Here is a 22,534-nt window from a genome sequence, read left to right as displayed (position 1 = left end):
TATATATATATATATGAGAAGCACAGTTGTGAAGAATTTATGTTTTCAGAAATTTCAGAAATTCTACTTATTCAGTAGTTTTTCTCATGTTTTAAACAGAAACCTCAGTAAATTGTCTGAATTAAAAAAAATAAAAAATAAAACAAAAATAATAATAATAAAGAAGCAGATACAACTAAGATTATTTCTATTTTTTAGGTTAAATATTAATAATAATGACTCTCTGATAGATATGTATCAGTATTTGTGAAATTGAAACAAGTTGAACAGATTGCATTCAGTCAGTGCTGCTACAAATCAGAATAAGAATCTTAGAATCTTATCTGAATAAATAAATACAAATGATCCAGACAATCAGAGTTCAATGGATATAACAAAAACCTGTAAAAGGAATAATGATGGTAATAAGCAGAACAGAAACATTGACTTCAGTTCATTTGTAAAGAAGAGGAGGAAAAGTGACAGAGGAGAGCGAGGGACCTGGGAACAGAATAAAAGGGTGCGATTTGCCTCATAGCAGTAAAACCTTGCTCTCCCATTGGTAACCAAATGCAACAGTCCCTCCCCTCCACATTGTGTGGGGTAAACGTTGCGTAGAGAGGGTTTGTGAGGATTAGCAAGCTGACCAACGTTATCAATCCTGGTTAAGGAGGTTCTGTTGACAGGGCAGGGAAACAAGGATCCAGCTGCTCCCAAAAGAGTCCATTGGGCCTCACTGAACCTTTTCTTCGCACATACACATGCACGCCCATCCATACTGCCGCGACAAGGCCATCTCGTACCCCCCTCCCCCCCATACATCACTCCAAATTAAATTTACATTAGGCCCTCCTCAATCAGGGGCCCGGCGGAAAAACCTGACATCATTAGACAGAGCGCGTGGCCGCCATCCATTACACCCCTATTATACACGTCTTTGGATTTTAGCAAAGTTCATGCATACCTAAGTGCAAGTTTGTGTTAAAAATTAAAGACTCTTTTAGGAGGACAAAGGAGTTTCTGAACTGTTGACTTTGAGAGAGTCTTCATTACCCCACAGCCGACGGGTCAGCACAGAAGACCCGGTCTCACTCTCCTTTTTTTCCCCCTTTCTTCCTTCCTTATTTTTCCCCAATCACTGCAATCCGAGGAGGAGTCTGTCTATCTCTTTTTCTCTCCTAAATGCAGTGTGGAGTGCGAAGGTGAAAAGTGGCTCGCTAATAGACACACGCAAACACATTTGTTTCCCCTAATTTCTCCATTAAACCATATCTGTGAAGCAGGATCTGATATCAGGTGGTGAGAAGATAGTGGGACCTGGCACCCGAGTGAAGCGCTTTACTCTTTAATTGCTTCATTAGCATCAACACTAATCCCCCTCTAATTTCCACTCTCATTTCTCACACTCATTTATTCCAGCTCCCTCTTTACCCCCACCGAATCCCACCTCCCCTAATCGCACAGCACCTATTTGCTTTCCAAGGTAATGATAACAATTCACCACTCAGTAATGTTTATTTCATAACCTCTATTCCCCAGATAAACAAGATGATGCCGAAAAACAGACAAGCATACTGAGGCTCATTGCGTCAGACTCTAATTTTTCTCCCTAATTATGGTTTAATTACAGTTGTGTATGCTAATACGCTAAACATTTGTACAAAACATGCCCAGCTTCCACCTTTTCTTTTCAAGGTGCTGTGTGCAATAACATTTGCAGGATTTTTTAGAGGTAAAGTGCAACACTACAAAATACTACTTCTACTACTAATAATAATAATACAAAATGTCAATTTGTTAAGAAAAATATTTTATAATACTGCTACTACAAATAATAATAATAATATAAATATAAACAAAAAATGTCAGTGGGTTAAGAAAAATGCTGCTGATGATGATGGATGAAAAAAAAAGTCAATGGGTTAAGAAAATTGATTTTTTAATTTCATTATACTACCATTACAACTACTACTACTACAAATAATAATAATTATAATAATAATAATTATTATTATTATTATTATTTAATTCAGAATATTTATTTTACTTTTCTTAACGAACTGTCAAATAATTTTTTATTCTTGTTTTAGCCATAAATGTACCAATTCGGCAGTTTTTTTTAAACTGGAAAACAAGACAATTAGGAGATTTCCAGTGAAGTGTTTTGCCTGCTTATAGCATGAAAACAGTCTTTTTACTCTTTTATGGCAGCTATGAATGAAGAATGAAGAAACACAACTTCACACAATGAAACACAACGGAAGCCATTAGAATAACAATATTCTGCTAACTGTTTCCTGATAAGTAGAACTTACGAGAATTAACAGCAGCTCTGTAGAGAGGTGACAGAAAGCTCTATAGGTCTTTGTGAGATCACACACCCACGCCACCCTCACTCACTCTCTTGCAGTCAATGACCCAGTGTGACGGTTCCAACCAAGTTGCTCATCCACACACATCCATGGACTGCATGCCACTGAAGCATTAACATACAAATGGCCTCAACTTAACACGTGATTAAGATTTCAAATGCCATCAAATGTTAAAGAACTACCAACTAAAGAATAAATAACCTTAATGGTGACCTATAACATGCTGTCTGTAATTTCCATTCTGCACCACCTTGGTTAAAATGGCCAGAATTTAATTCCTCATCATGAAATATATCTTCTCAAGAGGGTTTGGCACTACTGTAAGAACTTTCCATTAAATATAACCTATTAATAGTGTCCCAAACACAGTACATTAAAAGTCCAAAAAGCATAAATGGAATTATATGGAAAAGTAATTAAACTTGCCATATGGAAAAGTACTGAAACTTATTTAAAGCCTAAAAGTAAAAATTTATATATCAACTAATGCAGTATTTTAAACATGCTATTTATTAAAATCATTAGTGCATTCTTCACACTTGACCAGCTGTTTAGAACCAAGATATGTATTCCTCAAAGCATAATACAAAGAGTTTATTAACCTATCTGCTGTTACCACTGAAGATCCCTCATAGCCTGGGTTTATGGTTCCAAATGAACTTAGAATAGAGTCTGGAGAGTTTGCTGTTTGTTGCCAACTCCATATCATGGCAAACGGTTGTCATATAGGCATGACATGGATGACATAACTGTCTCTTTTCATCTAGACTTGATAAACACCAGCTCACAGGCACAAGAATTGCCTGTTTATGTGAGTAAGTGATGACTGTTCAGTGTGGTGGATGTTTAATGACCACAACCACTGACAGAACATGTAGTGATTCATCTTCTGGGAAATAAATCTCAAGTCAGTAATGAAAAAAGCTGCATCTTTTTGATCACAGTCAAAAATTACATAATATATAGTAATATTGTAAAATAAATATTTCTATTATTTAAAATAAATATTCTAATATTTTTATATAGTTTTATTATCTTTTTTTTCCCTGTTATGGTAAAGTTGAATTTTCAGCAGCCATTACTCCAGTCTTCAGTGTCACATGATCCTTCAGAAATCATTCTAATATACTGATTTCTTATCATAGCTATAAAAAAAAAAATGTTGTGCCTTCTTAATGAAGTGTGGAAACTGTGACTGTGTCTTTTTCAGGATTCATTGGTTAACAGAAAGTTAGAAATAAAGCATTTGTTTGAAATAAAAATCTTTTGTAACTATTTATAAATGTTACTGTTAATTTTATTCAATTAAATTTTTTTTAAGTGATCCCACTACCAAACTTTTCAACGGTAGAAAACCGATCAAACATCAAATTCATACCATAAATACTGTTTCACTGATTACAGAGTTTATTTCCTCCTCTTTTAATTTATCATTCAGTCCATCTCTGCAGGCCTTATGCCGAGTTCACACTGCACGATTTTCAAAGTCGTCGGGTCACCGTGGTTTTCACACTGCACGACTATCTGAGGTAGAAGTCAGTCGCTGCTGTGTTCACATTGCACGACGGATCGGCGACAGGAGGTTACACAATGCATGACTTTACAATAGGAAGAATCACCGACAACTCTATCTGGTCCGCAAACTATGTTTCACAACAAAACACACACGAGAAGTGATAAGGAAATAACGCGAGAACCCGCGTGCGTTAGACCGGAGTTCTCGAGCAAGACTGGAATTATAAAATATATATATAGCCCGCAAATTGTCTGTGAGCTGATTTCCAGCTACAAGGAGAAAAATAAAAACAGATTATGCAGGAGGGAGATGCAGGGAACAGGGATTGGGTGTTCTGCAAAGAGAGTTGGAGGTAAATAATTTTGCAGTAACTGTTATGCTGATGTTGTGGCTGGTCAAGCAAATGTTTGTGCTTGTTTCTGTTTGATATAATTGTTCATAGATCTATTAAAATACTGATATTCTGGTCTATAACTGCTCCCCGAACTTCCCTCTGCCCTGTATCTTGATCTCTCATTGGCTGTAGGTCATCGCACACAGCGTGATTGTGAATCGCCGACAGCTCCAGATATTTAGCATGCCAAATATTTTGCGGGCGTCGGCGACGTGTCGGCGATTCTCTCAGATCGCGTCTTTGATAATTCACACTACGTGATTGTCACTCGCATGAACGAGCACCGATTTGCCTCCGATTTCGGGCATTTGTCGGCGATTTCGCAAAACCTGTCGGCGAGTGAAAAATCGGGCTAAAATCGTGCAGTGTGAACTCGGCATTAGGCTGACTACAAGGGTCAAGTCAAGACAGGGTGAAAGAAAAGATCACCCTTCCCATCATGTATTTTTATCTTTCTCAGATGTCACACACAACAGCTTCTCGAGAAGTACCTACATGAATCAATATCTATTTAGTGACCTAACCCTTGTGTATGTGTATGTCAAAGCAGGCAATCCAAAGCTGTTTGAAGTATTTCATCTGGCACAGTCCTGCCCCCTGACCTGTCCAAAACACGGACCTCTCCATCCTAAAGGCATGCTGCTCTCCAGCAATAAACAAGGCTGGGAAGTTGTTGCACACTTGTCACAATGTTGGTGGCAACCGACCCCCTCTGAATTGTCGGTCTCTTTTTCTACCAGGCTCTCGCTCGCTCTCCATCTCTGCTTTTCAGAAAACAACAGTAACTCGGGCCCATAGAAATATGACTTCTGAAACAAAGATGGTCCAGTGGCCCAACTTGCCCCATGTTAGGGGTAAGTTGAGCCATATCAGCTAGCTATATTTACATGAAATTAAAACTTGCATGTACTGAATTAATATTATTATATAAAATACATTTTAAAACTATGTATCCAGTTTCAAATAGTGGCCAGCATTATCTTGTTATTTTCTTAAACATATACCCATAAAACAACCAGAAAGGGATTAAACATTCAGAACTTTTTAATGCTTGTAATTTTGGTGAAGTGAAGATAATCAGGCACATGTTTGTGGACTGATCAAGGAGGTTTCAAATAACTAAAATTGCACATTTTGCTTCTTCTTCGGGCCACTTTATTGGATAGTTAGACTAGAAAATGGGTAGATGACGAAGGAATGGAATGAAAACATGTCACAGGACAGATTCAAACCTGCACAATGCTCTAACCACTGCACCAAAGTCATTATGAATATGCATATATCAATAGGTTCTACAAATATGAACATGTTTCTGCCTCAGTCTGATATCTGACAAGTTAACTAGGCTGTTCTTTGTACATAGACAAAATTCCAAGCGTTTGACAAATGAATTAAATAACTTTTTTCACAAATAATATCATTAAAATTTCAGTAAACAATTTCACTGGTGAGCAATGCTGAGACACAAAAACAAAGGAAAAACATAACAACAAACACATAATACCTCCACTGGTTTATTGCTCTGACAGGCTAAGAGTAAATAAGCAGACATCTACGCCAATCTTTCATTCAGCCGGCAGTCATCCATTCAGTCTGCACCTCTTAATCTGGTCCTGCTAGCACTGGGGAAACAAAGACCTTCACCAGATAAAACAAATGATCCCACTAGGAATGGGAGACAACTCACAGTCAACAGTTCCACTCTTAACACAAGTCGGCCATCTTTGTGTGATTGAGCCATGTGTGTCCACAAAAAAAAAAAAAAAACACACATTGCACCACAAAACAGAAATAAACCAAGGCATGGAAATAGTACCTAGGACCCCAAAGTAGTACACAATTTAAAATCTGCCATCTTTGCTCATGGGGCCACAAAAACTTCAAAATGCCATTGACTAATTACTTTGGACTTTCAGGAAATTTTATCTGAAAGACTGATGGCATCAGAAGAACATACACGGTCCACTTTTTTCTCAAAAGTTTCACTAGAAACTATCCTTCATATAAAGATGTGGGCACTGATAAAACATACTACACTATAACACAATATTAGTATATACTGTATTGCTTGTTAAAAGTAAGAATGAAATAAGTAGCGATATTTTCTGTATTTTGACTTCGATCAAGTGGATTACTGAAATAGAGAAAAAAAAGTAGGGTGGGGATTTAATTCTATGCATTGGTTGTTAATTGAATTTTGAGATGTGGGGGTTGCACTCAAAAATGGGGGTATATGAACGCAAGCTTGCAAAGGATGAGGTTTGAAGTCATGCATGTGTCACCAGAAAGACACTTGCGCTGTTTTCAATGGAATTACAGTTAATACATTTTGATAAAAAATTGCATGATCAAAAAATAAAAAATAAAAATATAAATGGGTACATTTTCACAATAAGGTCTATAACAAGCATTTTGGAAATAGAATGTGAATTTTCATTTTATGCTGACTTTAAATGGTCATCAAGATCCTATTTGTTGCAATGAATGATATGGAGATAGTTTTTGACTATTTGGTTTGGTGGATGTGGGGACATTGTTTTATAAGTAACTGATATCGCTGATATATGTTGTTGATTTTGAATGAGTGTGCACACTTTTTAACAGTACTACTCATTTTTAGGAGTAAAAACATGCATACTGTACATGTAAAAAAGGGCATTCAGTAAAATTTAAAAATATGATTATGTGAACTCAAATGCATTGATCTGTGTCCATGTATCATAATAATCAGAAAATTAATACACCTTTTATGAATACACTACATACAAGGCCTTGGTGGCTAAATCAAGTCTATCGCTTCAGTATTTTTACAAATGTGACAGTCAACTAAACAGAATACCTCTTCTCTATATCTACCCATGCATACTTGTCTGATTATATTTCATGGTTTTATTTCTGTTTGTCATTTAGCATGCGTGTAGTCAAAATTCAGCGCTCTTAAAATTACGCATATACTTCTCAAATATAAGCCAATTTAAATGCCTACAGTTGTCTGAGATGCTGTTTTGGATATTTGCTGCCCAGAAGCATTGCTTGTCATTTGTGGTGGTGACCTCTGTAACTTGTTCCCCTGATCTCATCCTAATTTTAATGTGAAACTAGAGCTCTATGTCAGGCCTATGTGAGGGTGAGTAAGGGGCCTGTAAATATCAAGGAAAAGGGTGCGGCCACCTTCCTTGGAAGAACACAAACATCGCTGACAGACCTGATGGTTCTGTAATGAATATATTCAAAGTGTAACATAGAGAGTATTCCAACTGCAGTCTCAGGTCAGGAAAAGGACCGTGGCAAAAAGCCACAGCACCTCATGAAATTTTACAAGCAAATATAAACAAGTTTTACAATTTCAAAAGCTGACACTGTCCTTATGGTCACGTTTACACCTTTTTCAGAGCTGTGGAACATTTCTATTTCGAAACAGAAGTTACTGTAAGATACATTCTTATATGCTTATCTAATTGAAAAATAAATGCTGTAGATGCTCAACCTATGAATAACACTAAATATAGCTTCAAGCAAACTGTGAAACATCTCAGTGTCAAATCTAAATGGTGATAGAGTTCAGTGAGAAACAATGACACTTCTGTTGTTGTGTTTCACTCTGTTCACACTCTGCTAATGACCTTGTGACTCTGTGATGTGTACAATAAACAAGTGTGCAATAGTTCCTTCTCTTATTCACAGTGTTAAATTTTCTTCTAATAAATTGGCCAATTATTCAATGGCATGTAGAGTCACCAAGTTGTGTTCATATCAAATCAGATAAATTAATAGAAAATATTTACAGAAAAAAAAATAACACTAGAAATAAATATTTTTGATTTTGAAATTGAATTGATCAGTCTAAAGCTAATAGCATAAGGAGATTATGAGATCACCAGAGATGCATGAAGCATCAAGTGCCAAGAAAAAAAAGGGAACATCCGGCACATATATCAGGAAAAGGCCATTTAGATGATAATTCTAATAACTGCTTCCATTCTACACTTAAGTATGACAACATAGCACCGCCATACAACCCCTTTTTCTGTAAGTCACTAAATTGGAACAAAACAGCATGACATAGCCAACAAAGCCCAAAATATATGTAACTTCCTCAAAGTTATGCTTCACTAGCTTTCTTTGTGTGAGATGTGTGTTCATAGTATGTACATGGATGAATGGCCCAGTGAGGAATTTAGCTGAGCACTAAATGAAGTGACTTATGCCAGGCAAATTTAATATGTGGTTTTCACAGACTAAAGTGGTGGTAGAAGGGGGGCACTACGTTGTTGCCCCAAGGCAGGATGATAAAGAAGAGCAACACTGGGGAAAGAATGAAAGCTTTGTAGAGCGAAAATTAAAAAGACCAAAAAGCGCACTTATTACAGAAAACTGGTAAACATCTTTTAACTGAGCTTGCACATATTATGTTCATAACATCCCTGTGATACACATAATCATGATATATAGAAGAAAGACAACTAACAGAATTCAAAATAGTAAGGAAATTCTATTATGGTACACAAACCATCAGTTTAAATATAACCCCAACATTCAGAAAAGACCACTTACCTGTGGGTGACATAGAAAAGTGATGATTCTACAAAAAACAAGAAACTACTGTGGAAATAAATACACATAGAAAACAAAAAATGGCATTTCGGTTCCCTAAAGCCTATAGATTTATTTATCTATACATGTATTGATCTGCCTTTTTGGGCCTTTCATAAAGATCAAGGGATCCAGGCGGTGAATCCTGGGTGCTGACGCCGGCACACAATTACTGCAGGCCTCACTGATTCCATTTACCAGATTAAGCACTTTGTAAACATTTGATAACATTCAAAGAAGGGGATCAGTTGTCCTAAATAGAACTACTCGCAGATGCAAGTCATCTGACAGGAATAGTTGTAATTTCTAGTATAGATTGTTTTCATGCAGAATTCTAACATGATAATTAAATCTGCTGTTCTGAGCCCCAGCTCAAGTCAAGTCACATGGTCCCTTTAGTCATTTAGCAAGTCCTTTGCTGGGCTATTGAGAGCCGTGGGATTCCAGGGCAAGGTTCCTGACTGCCAAATGACAATTTGCCACCGCGCTTTGATGATTTTATTACGTGTTTAAATAATACAAATAGCCTGATTCCCTACAAGTTCCTGCACTTAACAGAAGACCACTCAACTGGGAACAACATGAAAAACACCCAGCACATGGCCATTAGCAGCCATTCACAAAGTTACACCAGTTTTTCATACTGAGGTTAGAGAGTGAAGCAAAGTTTGCTTTGAGAAATGAGTGTTTACGAGAAATATGTGCAGCAATGTAGGATAATGCAAGAATCATGCACACCGAAATTTAAAAATTTAAATTAAAGATTTTTACTCTTTTAGATCATTTTTGTTCTTATTTCTCATTTTGACCAACAGATGGCACAAAATAGTGAATCAGTCCAGTGTCCTCAGTGCCATGAACTGCCAGAGAGGTATTTGCATATAATATATATATTCCCATCCACCTAAAAAAATCATTCAAAGAAAACAAGTAACTATTTTCTTTCATTTTATTTATTTATTTATTTCCCCGCTCAAAGATGTAAATTTAGAAAGAACAAAAGGTTGCCTGTTTTCCTCAATTTTAGCATTGTATATATAGGCTACAAGGAGTTCTCCCTTTGCCATCAGCAATGCCAGTACAATTTAATACATCCACCTTGTCTAAGATCCTTTTTTTAAGACTTGTTGTTAATCGGGTGTGACACAGAATGGGCCACTAAAACTGCAAACAAAGCCATTGAAAACAATGCAGTTTTTTATATGAATATTCAGGATTTATATGTCACGTTTAAAATACCATTACGAAAATTAACCATGGTTTGGTTAAATAAAACCAAAAAAAAAAAAAGGTTATTGTAGTTAAACTATATGGTAGCCACAAATTAATCATGGTTTTGCTACACTAATCATAGTTTAACTAATTGTAATCAATTAGCAAAAAAACTTTTTTTGGTTTTTGAATCATATAATGCACATGATCAATACTTGTCTAAATCCTATTTTTCTACAAATATCAGATCAATAGCTGTCAGCAAAAACATTAGTTATTTTGCACCTCCTGTCAACAGACATTTAGTTTACACAACACATTGGTTCTATATTCTTTGTTGATCTTTATAATATATACAATTCTAAATGGCTGAATGTCTTACAGTGTATCAAAAAGTAATATCGTACCCTCAAGATCATTAGCAGCAGTAACACAGTTTCCCTGCAAATGCATCAACAGCTCTTGTGAAGCATTCGCTATGCTGTGGCACTGCGTGTCGATTCACTACATATGGAGAGCTAAATACAAACCTTTCTGTTAATCTTTAATACATCTTGCTGAATCAAAATATTTCTACGACAACAATATAATATTCTAAATGCCTTTAGAAACAATCTGGCGCGTTTTAGGAACAAACAAATACTAATGTTATAGTTATGAGAATTACATGAATTAATTACGTATAGCACGCTGAGAAAACGTCTTCAGACATTACGTTCAATATTTAGGAATGTCTTAAAATTATTTCAGGGGCAATAAATAAATATATAAACAGTAGCCTTACATAGCCTATGAAAAATCTAAAGAACAGTAGACCCTACATCTTTGTTTGAACGCAGACTTTGCAAGGCAGTCATAATTACATTGGCAGGGGACTTGTGATCTTTTTAATTATTCTGCTCTTCATTTCTGTCCCACCATTCAAAATGCTCGAAACCCCATCTTTATAACCCCAGAAGGCTATAAATTATCTAACTTTGAGATGAGGGCGACAAGCAGATCTCTTTCATTTGCTGGCAAGAGATGTGCAGGGGATAATTGAATGGACCGTTCTCTGGCGAGAAAAAAGAAAGTAGCCTACACTTGTTATCTTGTGAACTCTCAACATATAAGATAGGAATCTAGTGAATGTCAGCATGAAAGATGTAATTAACAAGAGATCTTTTTATTGTTCTGGAAGGTCATTAGGCTGCCAATTGGGTAATTATGGAAATGCTCTGAATGTTTTCCCCCTTCCGTTATAGGATCTGAGACCCTTCAATCAGCCAATCTCGTGGGAAAGTTCAGCCATAACTGCAAGTGTACCAGCAAAATCAAATTAGCCAAAGATATTTCATTAGTATTTATAGCCGGAGGCATTTGTTGAAGAGAGAAGTTGTGAGACTCAAATGGAAGAATTATTAGCTAATGACAAGGGCCATAGCCCACCTAAGACATACACTTGAGTAGACTTAATGAATTGAAGCCATTGATTGCATCGACTCTGGACGTCTATTCCTGTTGGAAACAGTGTTCAGTGAACATCATAATACACAACAACGCTGCGGTTTGCAGCTACTCATTTTAATACTTTATCAGTCTGGATATGATACAATTCAGGATGTCATGCAGTTATGGCATCAAAATCTGTATATTGGAGGAACATCAGGATGGAAACAGCTGGCATTCGTTTTTAGGTTCAAGGAATCAATATAACTGAATATGGATACATTTATAATTGAATGAATATGAATAAATACGAATACATTTAAATATGAATATATAAAAAACTCTAAAATGGAAAACTTAAAGGTCCCCTGAAGTGCCTTGAAACATGCAGCATTATTCTATGTGGTGACGTAATTTCAACTGAAACAGGAAGAGAGGGCGGGACATATCGAGCAGTCCCGCCTCCTTTTTAAAATAGCCAATAGCCTTTTGTTTATATCTGCTCGGGCCAGAACCGTTGAGCTCGGTAAAGCCGCATTTGACAGCCACAGTCTTATAGACTACCCCCTAGATTCGATATGAAACTCTTAGTAAAACAAAACAGTGGTCATATCATGCTGAGACTGTGTAGTTGCAAAAGTGTTTAATATATGCCGACTCGCGCATATGATCCGCTCTGTGCGATCGCGTCTCTGGACCGGAGCCAAAGTCCGGATCAGACTGTGTGTGCTGCCGCGGTTCGCATGAAACAATGTGAAACCAGACCTCATTTGCACCAATCGAACGCATATTTACACTGTCTGAATCGTTCCCTATCACCTACCTTGTGCACTTCGAGCCATTCACTGTACAGGAAATACTACACTGTGAACAAGTGACCGATCTCAGCCGCTTCAGCGTCTATTTATAGTGCAGGGGGCGGGCGCTTCGGATTCTAGAACGCATTTGATTGGTCAGAAGATTTGATGAGAAGATGAAGTACGATGTGACGTCAAAAAAATCGTTGAGCCGTTTTGGCGGAAGTGACTAGCTGCAATCTTTGAATGCTTATATCTTATAAATGCGAATTGTGTCACTGTTTTGGAGCACACTGCCTTATATATAACCTTAAGACTAACATATTGATACTAACACCCACAAAAACTTTAATTTTGATTTCATGGGGAGTTTAAGTTTGACTGAAAATAATAGTAGCCTAAAGCCAAAGTGATGGAAAAGTGACCACCTGCAATGATGAGTTCATCCCATAGACTACTTTGAATTGAATTAGCTACTAACATTCAAGTAGAAATAACATACATTTTGTCCGTTTAAAACAGAACCTTAATGTTGATAGGCTACTGGCCTAATGATAAAAAAATGTTTACAGTGTGCCAAATTTATGATGTGAGAATGTGATTATTTTTTTACTACAAATAGAAAGGGGAATAGGAAATGACTACAGCGATAACGTGTAACTTCAGTACATAGCCAAATATAGCGAATTAGGCCTACTCTCGCGAGATTAAAGGAATAGAGCTCCCCATAGTTATCAATTGTGTCTTGGAAGAGTCCCATGTGACACCACTCAATAACTCAGTCATTTCGCGTGGTGCCGGTGATTTTCTCAACCGAAGATTCTGACTGAATAACAAACATTACGGTAATTAGCTCTAAAGCTACGATGGGTAAAGTGACCGAAGCATCACTATTGGAAAATCTGATTGAGATCAGGGGTCAGGAAGATAGCACGTATAACAATTACATTTATAACAAATAAATCATTATAAATCTTTTATCGAAGTTCACAGTTGTTTACCTATAGTACATACACAATCTTATTGTGTAATACCCCCTCTACAAGAGTAAGCTCTGTCTTTTAAATGAACGTGAAATATGACTGATTATAATAAATAATGAAAATTTAAGTCAGCTGACCTATAAGCCCTCAAAGAACACACCAGAATTTATATTAATAGGTCTTACAGGTTAATATGTTTTCAATATGAAAAGATACCATTACTGTATCGAATGGAAATTGGGAATATTGTGTATTCCTCTCGGTGAGAGCAGAAGAACGTAGTTATCGGAAAGAAAGAATACAACTTAGACGTAAAAAAAAAAGAAAGGGATGTTGGACGAACTTGCGTTACGCAGGAAGTGCGTACTAGTATTAAGACAAAACCTAAATAACACCCTCTCATCGTGCTAATGTGCTACTTCAGTCTTCATCTAATATAAATAACAATGAAACGTACAAACCGAGTAACATCACACATGCTTAACTATGCATGCGCATTGGCATGTTAATCTGTCTGAAGGCGTCATTTTTGCACCCATCCTCGACATCATGGACCAAATCCAACCATATCAAACATACAGCAATATCAAAAGATAATTTTGTAAAATTAACTAAAAATGCACTACGTTTATAAGGGTTTAGCAAAAAAAAAATTGATTGCATATGCATTATAGATTATTATAGGCTTCATACCAATCTAAAACAACAAACAAGCAGAAATGTAAGTATCATAGGGAATGGAGTTTTATTCCAGAGATTCACCGTACTGATAGACAAGTCTTTTTAACAAATAATACCAGAATTCATTGATTAGGTTTGATAAAATCAGTTAGGAAACTGTGGTAGTTACTTACGTGCAGCCAGTTTAATTCTACTTCCAGCTATAGAAAGAGAAAAATTATCATCTTCAGGACAATAAAATTATTCATTACAGATTTGAATTCATTAAGACATTTGATAGAATTCTGTATTTTGTGTGGAAGACAACATTTGTTCAGGAAATGTATTTAAATTATAAAATGGAATATTTTACATCACAAAAATTCATACAGCAGTCCTGTGTAAAATACAAACAGATTGTCAATATTAATGATTTCATATTCATTTTCAAATGCATAGTCCCGATTGTTTTGACGCCCTTTTTTATTTTTCCCCAGTGATGATAGCTCAAATCTCAGTTATTCGTCCATTGATTTTCACCTGCTCATTATTTTTAAAACAATGTTTTGATTCCGTTGTCATTTACCATTTTGTACGGAATTATGTTATGTTCAACTGAATTTGCGGAGCATAACACTGATTTTCTGGTTTGGCTGTGATGATAGGAACCTGCAGGATGATACTGCAAAGGGGACTGTTAAAAATGAGCTGGATCATATTGTTTGACAGAAAGTTGCAGGTTGATAAAGTGGATTCTTCAAGAGGGTGAAAATGGTGAATTCAGAGAGAAAAACGGAGATCCTGCCTTCTGGTGGGTATAGCCTTGGGGAATCACGGTGTCGACCGTAGAAAATCCAATTAAGGATTGCATTTAAATGAAAAGTCATTTTTTAACCAGAGTATGACGTGGACACTTCCCTTTGATGAGAGGAATAGTTTTCCTGCAAATGGTTCCTTTTTATTAAATCTGACATGCTGATAATGCGGAGTTGATGTAAAATAATTGGCACAATAACCGTAATTAAAAGCGCGCTAACAAAGCCATTAATTTATTGCAGTTGTACAAGCTTGCCCAATAAAATAACTCATTTTTACACTACCAGTTTTGCAAAAGATGAGACGCTTACAAAATATATTACATTACAACGAAATAGGCTACAGAATCATTTATTCTTTAATAATCTTTTTATTAGTATTATTATCAAAAATATATATTACACATATGTTTATGACCGAACAGTGTGGCTTGCTGTGCATACAAATAGCATGTCAAATCAAACACCCAGTCTGTCGATTTAGATAAAGTACGAGTCAAGACAAAATGCTGCTAATAGACATTTTCAAAAAAAAAAAAAAAAAAACACTTTAAAAGGATTTAAAACAATATTGACAAGAATTATCCAATGTTTTATTTATCAAGATCTTGCAATGCCATATTTATTAATGTATTAACCATTTATTTTATAGAGTCCGTGCAGCATTAATATACCCTTCAAATGCGAGGCATCCTCGTAGTTCAAGTTCAGTTTTCATCTGGGTTACATCCTTTCCTCCTTTGCTCTGCAGATCCCCTCTCCCCTGAATGGACACATTCCCCATTACGCCCTTCAATTTTCCCTTCTATCTCTTTTATTTCAGCGATTTAATTAGGCATAAATTCGATTCTGCTTTGCTATTTGTGAGCTATTTGTTTCTGACCTTGCTGGGTAATCACATTCAGCCACTGTATCCGCACCGTCACCTGCTATGCCTGCGTCTCCTAATAGGTTCATGCTGGAAAGAGTTAGCTTATTATTCTAAAAGGTTTTGTCGGGTTAAGCCGTGCATGTGTGCTTAAATGTACATTTCATTAACAAACTGCGAAGGTATAAAGCCGGATTTATGGAGCTTCAAAAGATCACAGAGAGGACGAATTTGATCTCCTTTTGGGAGATATCATCCACGATGTCTTTCAGTGCGCACCGACTCGAGATATATGGTCTTACATTTTAAGCCGCTGACAAAACCCTTCATCACTCTGCAACATGCAGCGCTAAAACGCAAGCGAACAACGCATGCGTTTATATTTGAAATTAAACAATAGCACAATTACAATCACAGTTACGATCTAAAGCAATAAATCAGCAAATGTTTGGAGTTTGTTGAACTATTGGTATTGGTATGTATCGAAGTGGACTCCTATAATATTATACAAAATATGTATCTAGTAACAGCGAAGTAAAGTAACAACGAAATATGTATAGGCCTACACTATTAAACAATTGCGTAGTGAGCAGAAAAACTATTTTCCAAAGCAAATATTGACTTTAGGCATGTAGGGTGCTTCGACTTCATCCTCTGAGTAGTCCGTATTGATAAACGGGACATCACACGGGCCACTGTCTGCTTGCCTGAGCTCTTCAACACCATTAATAACGACATGATTCAATTAATCTCATTCATTCACCATGCAAAAACAGCTTCAAAGTTGTAGCACGAGCAAGCTTTCCTCTGAGAATTGAAAGGATGGTAAGCAGGCTAAAGGTAAAGGTCGAGGTGAAAGGTGGTGTCCTATTTGCAGATTAAATGTCATGCAACAAAAACAAGTGTAGCCTACTGAAAATATAATATAACCACTATTTAACGAACTCCCTAAACCTACTTTATACCAAAAAAGCACAATTTTTATACCAAGTAATAATAATAATATTTGTATTATTGTTATCACCATTATTATAATTTTATTGACAATAATTAATCATTCGATATAGTATTAGGCTAGAAACATATAGCAGTACAGTTGGCTATTTTGAGAGCAGTGCTGCAAAACCTGCACCAAAATACAGAGATAAGCGATTCACTGAAGAAATATGGAGTTTTACAATTAGCTTTCTAACAGTTTCGTAATTTTCTCCGTTACGAAATTCATATAGCCTATTTTGTAAGCTCTAATAGAATGGTGGTGAGAATAATTGATTGGAGCGTCAATTACATCAGCCTCTATTTTCATTACAGCTGGGCAGATATTCCAAGCTGTAGATCGATAAGACACTATATGTGGTTAAATATGTGGTTAAATACGTGACGAAAATAAACACGGAACATTTTTTTTTTCTGTACATCGACAAAAACGAGACAATCACATCGATGTTTAGCCTAATCTCTCAAATATTACAAGAAACAAGAGCATCCAAGTACAAATCACAAATAAAACGGTATAATGAAACCTTGCAGTTCCCATGAAGCACACTGAGAAGCGTTTTCTCACACGATCCAGGAAATGTTAAAAGAGTTTACATATTCCCTCTCCGCTTTCTTTTTCTTGGGAATATCCCACATGCGTCGCTCACCTGTGCGCGTGTGAATGGCTCCTATGCATTTACCCGCTCGCTCATTTCCTACTTAATTCATATGTTAACACGAGCCATGATGAGGGTCGTTAGCACCTCTGCAAAGATCTTTATTTAGAGATTTCCATTGTTTTTGTAATTATTTCAACCGTAACAAAATCAGTGCTGCTACGTCTACTGCAACACTCGTGTAATTGTTTTCCCAAACTAAATTCTACTAAAGAATTGTATTAATAAAAGAACAATATTTAAAACTGTTCGTTTAATCATGCAGTATTCGAGCACACAATATAAATGACAAGAGATTCGATTAACTTAGCTGTAGACGTTTCGTTCAGCAGCTTTCAATATAATTGGCCTAAGAAAAGTTAAGTTTGCGTTTAGCGCGGGCGAGAGTATGCACGTCAGCTCTGGAGATGATTTCAATCATGCAGGCCGATTTTCTCCCCTCCAACACCGCTAAATGGTCTATGACGGACGAACAGAGGCGATGTTACTTTTGTTCCCTTTGTTGACAAATCCATGAAACAACTTCAGCTCAGCGGTATAACAGCGCGACCTCTGACGTCGGCGGGTCACGTGACGCGGCTGATAGTATATCTTTAAGTGAAAAGTAATCTATCAGACAGTCCTTAAAGCCTGCTTTTCAAAGCATGTGTCAGCTTGACTCCTCGGTGCAAAACCACGCTTAAGTTTCGAGAAAATACATTGGAAAGGAGACGAGGTGGAAAGAAGCCTTTGGACTGGAGAAATATTTTCTTAAGTTGAAGTTTTCCCGGCAGGCCGGGACTGACCTGCATTTATAGCCACCGGCCGTCATCTGATCTGACCGTGCTCTTACCTTGGTTTGCTCCAGCAGTAAAGTGAGCGGTGATGACCCTGTCTGGAGGCACCAGTGCCAGCAACATGTCCGGTCAGACCGTGCTCACAGCTGACGATGTGGATATCGACGTGGTCGGGGAGGGCGACGAGGGGATGGAGCGGGACAATGACTGCGAGAGCCAATGCATGCAAGACCGGGGAGATGAGGTGGAGGAGATCGAGGTAAAGGAAAGCAGCGACAGTCCGTGCGAGAGCGCCGGTGAGGGAGAGTCTAAGGGGGATGCTCAGGAGAGCTCCTCCGGTCCCATGCAAAGCAAGCCCAAGAGCAGCCTGGTGAAGCCGCCCTACTCGTACATCGCCCTCATCACCATGTCCATCCTCCAGAGCCCGCAGAAGAAGTTGACTCTCAGCGGAATCTGCGAGTTCATCAGCAACCGCTTCCCTTACTACCGGGAGAAGTTCCCGGCCTGGCAAAACTCCATTCGCCATAACTTGTCCCTCAACGACTGCTTCGTCAAGATCCCACGGGAACCGGGCAACCCGGGCAAAGGTAACTACTGGACCCTCGACCCCCAATCGGAAGATATGTTCGACAACGGCAGCTTTCTGAGGAGAAGGAAACGTTTCAAGAGACACCAGACGGACATTCTCAGGGAGCAGACCGCCCTCATGATGCAAAGTTTTGGGGCATATAGTATTGGTAATCCCTACGCACGCCACTATGGAATTCACCCGGCCGCCTACTCGCACCCTGCAGCCGCTCTGCAGTACCCGTACATTCCCCCGGTGGGTCCGATGCTCCCTCCGGCGGTGCCTCTCTTGCCCTCCGCAGAACTGAACAGAAAAGCATTTAACTCTCATCTAAGTCCAAGTCTCCAGTTACAACTAAACAGCCTGAGCACCGCGTCAATCATCAAATCCGAGCCGTCCAGTCGACCATCGTTCAGCATAGAAAACATTATCGGGGTCTCCAGCAGCTCTGCGAACGCACAGACTTTCCTGCGGCCCCCAGTGACGGTGCAGTCCGCCTTACTGAGCGCACAGTCCCTGTCCTTAGCCCGGACATCAGCTGCCATCCCGCCAATTTTCAGCGTCCCGTCAAATATCATCTCCGGACAATTTTTACCGACAGCGTCCACAGCAGCGGTATCTAAATGGCCTTCTCAATGATAATCAAACTATTTTTTAAACATATATATTTTAAAGCACGAACTATAGGCAGCACTGGACAATTCGTCCGCCCCAATGTAGCCATGTAAAGACTTTTGAGAAAAAAGGAAATTCACAATCAAAAAGGAATGCTTTCAGTACAGGTAATGTTTGTAAATATTTGTACAAAGAAATTAATTTACAAGTTTTTTTTCTTTCCTATTTCATTTCGTTGTTTAAAATTATAGCCTAGCTGAGTGAGCCTTATTTTTTTTCCGTATTTTGTTTTTATTTTGAAAGTGATTTCACAAACAATGTTTTTTCCCCTTTGTTTTCCAATATGAAATATTAAACTGTTCTTATTGAAAGACTGAAAAAGTATGTTTATAAAATTTAAATATATGTATTCTATGTAGCTATATTGTGTTGTAAAGCAACTTCATTTGTTAATAAATTTGAAAACAATCCAATGCATCTCAGACACAATCGACTTTATTAAATCAAATAGATGTTTTCTAAAATTACAGGAATGTAATCAGACACGGAAATGTATAAATAGTCATACGTATATCACTTATATTATGGGTTTAAATATTCAAGTATGCGATAAAAAGTTTTCATCTCAAAATAGAAGAAATGTTAAAACAATAAATGTTTTCAGTTATGAGTGTTATAGGCTAGGTAAAATGAAAAGATAAACGAAATATCCATGATTATATTTTGAGACAGTTAATTTGCGATTAAGGCATTTTGAAAAGGTCTATTATTTCAGCGGTCTTTTTTTAGAATTAATAACAGGACATTTTAGGTTCTCTTTAGGTTATAAAAACACAATACATACGAAAATGTTCTTTTATCTCTTTGTGAATACAACTTTAGGCAATAATTTCATCAGACCAGCATCTCAGTTTCAGGTTGCAAAACAACCATCACAAACGGTTTCAGTCAGCCGTCCTTAAACTTGCATTAAAGACAAATAGCTATTCTAACCATTACCAAAATCAGAATATTAATTACAAATTAAACTAAGCTTACTTAATCCTACATTTTCGACAATGTAGGTTACAAAAATATCAACATTCTTTCCAAATAAAAAAATTTCAATAGCCGTCGAGAAGCTGCCGTATCCATTTACGCCATTAATGCGTAATCAATTAATGTAGTGCGACCTAAAAATGTTTGGGAAGTTGTTCTTATTAAAGCAACACTTTCACAGTTGTGTCTAGCTAATCAGTTCTACTCAAACAGCAAATGGTAGATGGTGTGTGGCGCACAAGAGTTAGGGCTATATTTAAGTTATACCCATGGGAAAAGAAAAGGAGCCGCTTCTTGAATTCACTTTCAGGCTAAAGACGCTGCTGAGACTGACCTTCTGAAAGGCACTAAGAGGGCCTTCCACAACTGTCTCCGTATTCCTTAAAGTAAACGTTTGTAAGCACATTGTTCTGATGCCTTCTGTCACAGTGGGCTTCGACAGCACATTCAGTCATTTATTGCTGCATGTTGCTGTTAAAAATAAAGCCTTATTCAAATTAGCCCAAATTAGGTGGTGTAGGTGTTGTTCTCTCAACTAACGCATTTGTAATCGCACTCATAGGGTATGTAAAAGCTATCTCAGCTAATTCAGATTCAAATTCGAAACCGAAAATTGGACATTCAAAAATACTAATAATTATAACATGAGGCATATGGGCTTAATAAAACATTTTAAAAGCCCAACATCCGAAAAGACGTTTGTGAAAATACACCGAGAAGATGATTAAGAAAATAAATCACACAGACATACACAATAACTAAAACATATGATCGCCTATACATTCTCTATAATTAGCCTACTGCACATCAGATGATGATGATGATGATGTCTTAAGTCTATCACTAGATGGCGTTTACAGGAATAAATTACATGATACGACTGCGTTTGCTAATGGCTGCAAAATTTCGCATCTACAGTAACGGTGGTCATATCTCTAAATAAACGTGTTTCTTTGCATCTGTCTTGGGGATTACGATCGCGCACGTGGAGCAGTTAGATGTTATTTGTTTTGCACTAGAGATACTGTGAAATTGTTCAGATTCAACGGGTTTTAATGAGGGGTCTATTTCTAGGACGACTGGTGGGAAAGAGTTGACTCTTTAACGAGTGCAAGGTTACAACGCATCCTGCTTTATGCCTAATAGCGAGCCTTGGATAGGCCTATTTGCTATAGGTCTATACAAAAATGAATAAATAAATAAAAATAACAGTAAAAGAGACCTTACCCCAGATTTAACAATTATGAATGTCAGTGATCATTTAACTGTTGTTCAATAAGAACAGTCATGCCATTTGTTTTCAGCAACATTATCTTGAGAATTTTGCTATATTCATTTAGTTCGGTCGCGTAATATTTAACAGACTTAAGACGTTTAACAACAACTGTTTTGGGAACTTTTTATTTCTTGGCGTGTGAAATACAAAGGAAAACCCCTTGCTGAGCATTTTGAAAGTGACAAGGGGCCGGACACATTTCTGGGTAAACTAAACAACGCTTTGACCTTTGTGGATCCACCTGCTCACCGCGCTACACAGGTGTAGAGTCTCCGTATTCCCACCGCCTATATACCAGCTAACCATTTTTGGTTCCCGGAACGTTCTGGGAACGTTCCCTGGTGGTTAGCCAGTAAAGTTTTCTTAACGTAAAGAGAATGTTCCCTTTAGGCTAGGGGAACGTTCTGGGAACATCCCGGGAACGTTCCCCAAACGTTTTAATTAGGCCTACGTTAAGAAAACTTTCCTGACCAACCAACAGGGAAGGTTCCCAGAACGTTCTCCTAACCTCTTTACTCCGATATCACTCACCCTGCTGTAGGCCTACGTCAGTAATCATCCAGCTCTCCCGCGTCCCGCATGACGGACGGATGGACATCAATAATAATGGTTTTAAACTTGTTTAACGTTAATCAATAAAAATAATCCGAGCACATTTAACCATAATAGGGAGGATTAAATGAGCTTGAATTTATCCATTAATAGGCCTATGTAAGATTTTGTGACTTGTAGGCCTATCATAACCCAGATTTGACATTTCTTAAGCACCAAATAATTTACTTAAATGTGAATTTTATTTTTACAGACATTAAAAATTTATAACATTTATTTGACTTTAACTAGGATAACATTATTAGCTTCTCTCTTTTGGTCAGTAAACAAAAACGTCATGTTGTCTTCAATTTGAAGTTTCAAATTTCTATTTGAAGTTCAAATAGACGTGTCAAATCTCTCTGAAATCACAATATTTACTCTCGTAGCCTATATAT

General features: G+C 37.3%; 1 protein-coding gene and 1 long non-coding RNA gene across 2 annotated transcripts in view; one reads left to right on the top strand and one right to left on the bottom strand.

The window, feature by feature from the left end:
- The window catches only part of LOC107692385 (uncharacterized), a 38,654-nt gene that overhangs the window by 13,661 nt on the left and 2,459 nt on the right, over nt 1–22,534 (bottom strand). The window lies entirely within an intron of this gene.
- Nucleotides 17,911–19,361, top strand: LOC107692383 (forkhead box protein D3-like). The gene has a single exon (XM_016491416.1). The coding sequence runs from the start codon at nt 18,137–18,139 to the stop codon at nt 19,253–19,255; it is 1,119 nt and encodes a 372-aa protein (XP_016346902.1). The 5' UTR covers nt 17,911–18,136; the 3' UTR covers nt 19,256–19,361.

The sequence above is a fragment of the Sinocyclocheilus anshuiensis genome, unplaced genomic scaffold (genome assembly GCF_001515605.1).
Source record: "Sinocyclocheilus anshuiensis isolate Anshui unplaced genomic scaffold, SAMN03320099.WGS_v1.1 scaffold70, whole genome shotgun sequence".
NCBI classification, from domain to species: Eukaryota; Metazoa; Chordata; class Actinopteri; order Cypriniformes; family Cyprinidae; genus Sinocyclocheilus; species Sinocyclocheilus anshuiensis.
This window is presented reverse-complemented; position numbering and strand designations above follow the sequence as displayed.

Excerpts from the sequence above, each read along its gene's own strand:
- LOC107692383 (XM_016491416.1), top strand. The coding sequence starts at position 18,137 with ATGACCCTGTCTGGAGGCACCAGTGCCAGCAACATGTCCGGTCAGACC.